Source organism: Diadema antillarum, unplaced genomic scaffold (assembly GCF_040938485.1).
Source record: "Diadema antillarum isolate AM-2024a unplaced genomic scaffold, OU_Dant_1.0 scf00000056, whole genome shotgun sequence".
Taxonomy (NCBI): Eukaryota; Metazoa; Echinodermata; class Echinoidea; order Diadematoida; family Diadematidae; genus Diadema; species Diadema antillarum.
Genome location: NW_027270945.1, coordinates 13,121 through 20,544, shown reverse-complemented (window position 1 = coordinate 20,544; position 7,424 = coordinate 13,121). Strand labels below are relative to the sequence as shown.

The window sequence follows — 7,424 nt, the reverse complement described above, 5'->3', positions numbered from 1 at the left end:
TGTCTACCTTCAGACTTTTCACTGGATCAGCCCCTGAATACGCACGAAAATGTGGTACAAAGGACCACTTCTACAGTTTGAAAGCTTTTGAACAAAACCTCGCAACTGCTAGAGGAGTTATGTAACCACTTAGGGGTTTTACCATGGGGGATGAAGCAAGATCGAACTTCTCGGCCTGTGCAGAAATAATCACATGCATTAGAGAAATTCATGATATGGTGGCTCGTAACAGATAATGTTCTTTAAACGTTCATGTTTCTTTCTACACCGGTACAACGACCGTGGTAACGACATGTATTTTGGTGCCTCTAACGGATCAACGACCCCAGCATGGCAAAGCTACACGCTAATTATGGTGAGTGATACAAAATATATCATACTTTGCATTCGTTGCTGTTCAGGACTGTTCAAAAGAGGCAACACAGACAGACTTTGTAAGCGCTTGTGGATTGTGGAGTTTCATCTTGTGTTGCTTCAGTCCCGTACAATCAAAACTGTGTTCCGTATTAAAGTGTCTGTGTTTGAATTGATTACTAAGTATCATATTACGAAGTGCAGACTATGTCTAGTATACAGCAGACATAATATCCCTGGTGAAATAAACTGGCATCTTTCTACACTTGTTGTCAACAATAACACATAGAAAGTTCTAGTGTTTGCATAAGGTCTTTTCATTTCTAGATCCTAGATCTAGACAATGCACAGTGATTCAATTGGAATTGAAACATGATAAATGGCTGCCCCCCCCCCCCCATGTGCTATTTCATTGTAGATAGTATCACCCTGGATTGAAATTGTCATTTTAGAATATAGAATCCCTTACAGAACTGTAAACAAAATTGTGTGGTGATACATCTAGAGGACACAGGTATACTACTGAGGTCATTGTCTGCTCACAGTTCTTGAATCATGGAAAATCCATTATCTATTTGGTGTTATTGAAGTGCAAATTTACAAGAAGTTGTCATGTCACTAGTTATGAGAAATTCATGTGAGAAGCTAAAAGTAAATGCAAGGCAAAGTAGGAAAAATTCCATATTCTGGACTGTCTTCTAATAAAATCATGGAGTGCATGTTTAGCAGCACCAATCACTCTATGCTAAACAAACACACACACACACACACACAACAACCAAGAAGCCAGAGGTAGAATGAAAATGAATTAAATAGATATTGTTGCGTGTTACCAATATTCTTGACTTCTGGTCAAGCAGTGTCAAAGATAATGACATGATGCATGTATCGATGTATTAAATGTATCTGCTTTGACTTGATAATGGAAATGCCAGGCATCAGGTAAGCCAAACCATCGTCTGCCAACTTAGACAAGAGCTATATGGGCATAATGGATGATTGAATTGATACTGTAGGCAGCTACATTTCCCATCTCCCTGTTCATGCAGCCAGCGATATCCGTGGGCAATGTTGGACAGCTGGCCTGTGATCTCCTCATTCACACACTGAAGCTGACCAAGGTGGGCTGTCTACACGACCACTCTCTGGAACCTCTCTGCGGCAACGATGCATTCCTCTCAACAGGTGTCTCCAGCGGAAAATTGGTCACCAGTACAGAAGGTTAGCCACATCTTTTGTATGCTTCCAGAAAAGTTTCAGAAGAATGTAGGCAAAATTATCTTTTCACTTCATGCCTTCATGCCTTCATTGTTTTTATGTGACACTGATGTGAATTAGAGCTGTAAGCACTCGGGCAGTGCTAGCATTATCTGTCAAGATTTATCAATGAAGGGATGAAGAAAGAAATTGTGGAGTTGACCTACTTAAAGATCATGATTTAGTAAGTTTTGCTTGGTTTTTGTCGGACTTCTGAGGGTTAACATGGACTGAGTACCGGTACATACTAAATAACATTGATCTTTAATATTGCAACATGGTAAAACCATGCTTTCGTGAATAGCCATCATGATAATGGGTTTAGAATAATGGGCCTATTTCTCTTTGAAAAACACCTTCCCCTCCCTCTCTCATAATTCTGCACATGAAACTCTCAAACCTGTCAATTTTGTACATGTGTTTTCTATTTCGGTTTTACTCATATCCTGCAGTGTATGAATCTTCAGAAAAGAAGATTGTGGTCATTCAGCAGCGAGCATCATTTGTAAAGGTAGGAATACTGTGTTTGGGTTTCTTTTTTATTTCTTTCTTTTTTTCAACACTGACCAAGGCCATTTGCCCCTGCAGCTGCTTGCCTCCTGTTCCTTACCATTCCCTTGAAGTGTGATGTACCATATATCTTAAACTGATTATTTTGTATGCATAAAAAGCCTCTCTTTCCCTTGGCTAAATATGAGAGTTTAAGGGAACCCCAACTTAGATAGCAATGGAGAGTGAGTGAAAGCAGCAACATTAGTAGAACACATCAGTGAAAGTTTGAGGAAAATCGGACAATCGATGCAAAAGTTATGAATTTTTAAAGTTTTGGTGTTGGAACTGCTGGATGAGGAGACTACTAGAGGTTATGACATACATACTGTATGTGTGGACAACAATATAAAGAAAATATAAGAAAATTTCAAAAAAAAAAGAACAAAAAATAACTTTTCTTGCATAATGAATGAGCACTTGACTACCGCTTTCAGACAGCAGGGGAAATAATTGCTACCCGTAACATATGTCAGTATCAAGTTGATGGAATGTGTAATGTTTATGAAAAATGAATTTTTGTGGAATTCCCTTTATATTTTGTTTATATTGTTGTCCACACATGATGCCATAACCTTATAAAACTGTAAAAATTAAACGTTTGCATCAATTGTCCAATTTTCCTCAAACTTTCACTGATATGTTCTACTAATGTTGCTGCTTTCACTCAATCCACATTTCTCTTTGGGTCTTGGCTTCCTTTATTAAAGTATCAGTTCATGTTGCACATCATGCATGTTTCTGCACACAATGTGTTAGTGATTAAATACAAGAAATAACAATATTGTGTCTTGTAAGTTGAATGTATGATTTCTGGACAAGTTATTCTGTGTTCCTTTCTACCAGTAACTTATGACAAAATACACTTCCAGTGAGTTTTCTGGATTCTTTTTTGATAAAGGGAAGGGTAAAGGAATTCAGGAGAAAACTTCTTGATTGGATCAAGCAAGTTGGTTTTGCCCGTACCGTTTTGCTGACGTCATGCTTTGCCTATGAAAAGACAGATGCACACATGTTGAGGTGAGATGTAGTCTGTAACAACCATAGAAGATTGCCTCAGTGTCTGGGGCTCTGTGACCTTTTAATTTTTCCTTGATCAGGCCAAAATTTGTCTGTATGAGTTCACAGAGTTTTTGAGACGGGATCAAGGCCCCGTAGATCACCAGATGGGCCATTTGTATTGTTTGAGATTGGGATCTTAGAGTATCATTATGCAGTATTTGAAGCTATTTTGATACAGGTAAAAAATGTGTGAAACATTGCATAGAAATCCACACGGCCAAAAAATACCAGTTTGAATCGATGATTATGTGTAGATCAGATATTCCAGTGAAAATCGGCTGTTTGGCAAGAAATTGTCTCCTCAAATATCATTTATTTTTCTATTCATCATTCTTGACAATGTGCAGGAGTTTTAGATGAGTTTTTGCTGTAGGATTTCATTTTTCAGGTATGTTAAAGAAAAAAAAAACCTGCACAAATTTTGAGCATTGCCATGTTAGTAGTTCCTGTAGATGTATAGATGAGCACATTGAGTTTTTATCGTAACCACATATTACCAGTGTAGGTTCCTTCCTAATAGTGAAAGCATAAAGTTTGGGTTGCAGGTAAGATCTTGGTGATATGAACATGATACAAAAATATCAATTGATTTGTCACCTTTCAAAAGTTCCTCCCGGTACCTCATGACTCCGTCCCTTGAGAAAGAAAAGGATAGTTTTGTAACATCCATCCTGAAGTACCAGCAGCTGGAGAAGAAACCACAGCTAGCGGATCTAGAGCTAGCCAAAAAGCAGGACGATATCCCAGAGGCTGCAAGGGACATCTACCTGCCGGGTGGGGGCATTGCCAAGAAACTTTTTATAGACAGGTCAGCATCTGTTCGTGCCAGCATCCTGTGTTTGTTTGTTTGTTTGTTTGTTTGTTTGTTTGTTTGTTTGTTTGTTTGTTTGTTTGTTTGTTTGTTGGGTGTTGCTTATTTGTTGCTTATACTTTTAGTTGAGTGATGTCGCTGTATTGCATGTGAAGGGCATAAAGCACATAAAATTCTTACATTTACTCATAGTTGGACCTTTTAGGTAGAAATCCTGTTATGCCAGCCATGAGTTCAATATGTTGAATGTTTGAAGAGTTTTTAGCTTTATTACTGATTTTTGTCAATGAGTCATGCCTTCCAAGAAAAAAAAAAAAATGATCAGATAAGAAAAAATAGCTCCAGGACGACTGTGTGTACAATATATCAAATTTGTTTATTGTTGTTGAGCAACCATTCCCTGCTTTACTACAGCTTAAACCTTGCAGCCCTGTACAAACCGCAAGATGACACATCATGCAACATGAGGGGGCAAATGGCTAATGCAAATTTCTCTCCATTTGCCTCTGCCATCTTTATACATCAATATTTTTCATCTGCTCATCATCAACCCCTGAGGATATTTTTGCTTTTCCTGCTGACAGCTGTAAAGCAGACGTACCCTTGGCCATCTTGATGCACTACTGCTCTGAGAGTGACAATACCCAGGATGCCGTAATGATGGCCTCCTTTGTCAACAGCCTCCTTCAGCTCATTCTAGTGAGTATCTATGCTTGGTGGGACTGGAGCTTTCCAGAAAACCACCAGATATATAAGTGTAAAATTTGTTTGTTAGTTTGTTTTCCCCCACTGGGATATTTTTTATTCTACATCAAACATATGTGACCCGCTACAACAAAAGGATCCTAAAGTCGCTGATGTGTGAGCCGAGAAAATAGAGTTTGAAGTCAGATCACCAAAATCTGTCAAAACGTTCGGATTTCTGTTTTTAACATATTTTTGTAGTCTATTGTATCTTCTATCATCTGCCGAAATTTGGAAGCAAAATGATCAAAGGAAAGGCCTGAAAATAGCATTTTTCTGGGCCATGCTTGGCTTTCCCGTCAGCGACTTTAGGATCCTTTTGTTGTAGCGGGTCACATATATTCATCCAAACACATAATACATCATAATATTTCAAATAAAATACTTTGAAAAACAGACAATGAAATATTGTGACAATCATAATACATATCAAGAGAACAGGTGTCTAAACAGATAACATATAGGTGTAAAGTTGGCACAAGTTTTGAACCATGTCAGCTTGACTTATGTTTGATTTCTTTTCAAAACAACTTTATGACTCATCCACATCACTTCTTCATCTCAGCTGTGCTGGGGAGAATTCACTAGTGTTGAAGGTAGAAAGGCAGTAGTAGAGCATCAATCTACTGTCAGTAGAGGGCAAGGAAATTTCCAGATGGCCAGATTGTTAGCCAGTGAAAGAATGTACATGAAGGCATCCTCTTTCTGTGGATGAGGGCTTTTTCCACAAGGCTCAAATACAGGAGCCCAGACTCCATTTTCAAACCACCCAGATTGGTGGTGGTGGTGGTGGTGATGATTGTTGTTTATTTGTTGTTATAATTTAAGATCAAGACCATGTTTGCTTTGAAATGATTGTCCTGCCACTTTGAGATGGGAAAACGCAGCACCACTTTCCCACTAGACTTTACTGGCCAACAATCCAGCCATCTGCAAATTCAATGCTGTCTGAGAAATAGAGACCCCAAAGTAATTGTTTCATCTCCTTCCATTGATTATTTGTTTGCCAGCTGAACTGAAGACGCAACATGGATAAATTCCTAAATGTATGGAGACTCAACAATTCTACAGTTAGCATTTTGAGTTCATAAGTTCCTCAAGTTCGTATCTGGACTTAAATCTCCTGCAGTACATTTCAGAGCCTTTAGATGGACTATCTGTCCTCTCTCCCACTAGTTATCATCAATGTAATACAAAAGATGATACTTTGTACTTCCTAACAAATATAAGTTCTACATTAAAACATTATCTAACTTTAATCGAACATGCTGTCTGATGATATGTTTACTACCAATGACCACCATAATTCCTGGATGAAAGTTGTCTAAAAAAAAAGAAAAAAGTGTGAGCCAAAGAGATATCATTTATAAGACATTGACAGAAGTAGATCTGAAGTACAGGAAGATAGCAAATGTCAAGATGAGATTATCTTCAGGTTGTTGACCTTGCATGTCTGCAATGTAAAAAGTAGAAAAACTGGTGCATTTGCAAACATATGAACACTTATTCCATATTCCAGGAACCATCCGACCCGCCCAGGGGAGACTCCTCCTGTAGAACAATGTGGAAGATCCCCAACTCCTGGACCACGCTCTTTGGCCGGCCAATCGATCCCACAATGTACTAGTGGCCGACCATGTTGGCCGACCATCTTCTCAGCCCTTACTGAGTTCTGTTCGTTGATTGGCATGCGAGCTGGAGTGCTTTCTTCGACGATTGGCACAGATGTCTAAATATGAATTGTCAATGAATAGAGATTAACTAGTCCCTATTATGTCACTATGGTCTTCCAGTTGGGCTGAAGCATATTTGCTACATCTGAGTGGGCATGCTCGCTACTAAGTAGGTCAAGTGTGGAAGGATTACTGAATTTCGATTAAAAAAAACTTGGTCGCAAAAGGACATTCCAGACGATTTTCATAATTTCATATCATGTAGTACATAAATCGACAGCTCCATGTATAGATTTGTGGAATTTATTGTGGTCTGTGAGCAGAGAAATCGATACTCTGAAAAATCTTAGACAAATTACACTGAACAGTGTTGATGACATAGGAGCCTCACATATTTCAGAAATATAGTCAGCGTACTTCCATTACAATGCCGTTTGATTGACAAGTTCACCTGTTTGGAATGTATGCATACCTCCGTCTTTTGTTCTGTGTCCTTGAGCCCCATCTCGGGCATTCTTATGGTGAGGCTGCCATGTCATCATCCTTGTTCATTGCAATTTGTTATAAATTTTGAATACATCCTTATTCCTCATCCCGGTCACTATAAATTCTGAAACTCTGTTCTCAGTATAAGTAATTTATCGATGTTCAAATGCAAAAATCTGAAAATCATCCAGAGGCCTCCTTTAAACCTTCTACAGTAAGATTCCTCTTTCCTTCAGAGACATATACATGAAGCTTGCATTGTTGTACACTGTTATCATGGTTTTACTACACAGACTCATCATCATGGCAGATCATGTATATTGTGTGTTGATTCTTTTTATCTTTTTTTCATGCCAAGGGCATAGTCATGATGTATTTTCCATTCTGGGATGAAACCCACGGAGCATCCCTAGCAATGACTCAAAGGTAACATTATATCAGAAAGCATGTTTGCTGGACCTGTATATGTAAGAAGTCTGATGATTGGT

The 7,424-nt window shown here is 38.5% G+C and overlaps 1 protein-coding gene across 1 annotated transcript; it reads left to right on the top strand.

Annotated features, from left to right (window-relative positions):
* Positions 1–292: 292 nt before the first annotated feature.
* LOC139715834 (proteasome assembly chaperone 2-like) lies at positions 293–6,404 on the top strand. The gene is made up of 7 exons (XM_071627369.1): positions 293–355; positions 1,404–1,575; positions 2,064–2,122; positions 3,062–3,180; positions 3,830–4,030; positions 4,618–4,732; positions 6,297–6,404. The coding sequence occupies exons 1-7, from the start codon at positions 293–295 to the stop codon at positions 6,402–6,404; spliced, it is 837 nt and encodes a 278-aa protein (XP_071483470.1).
* The last annotated feature ends 1,020 nt before the right edge of the window (positions 6,405–7,424 follow it).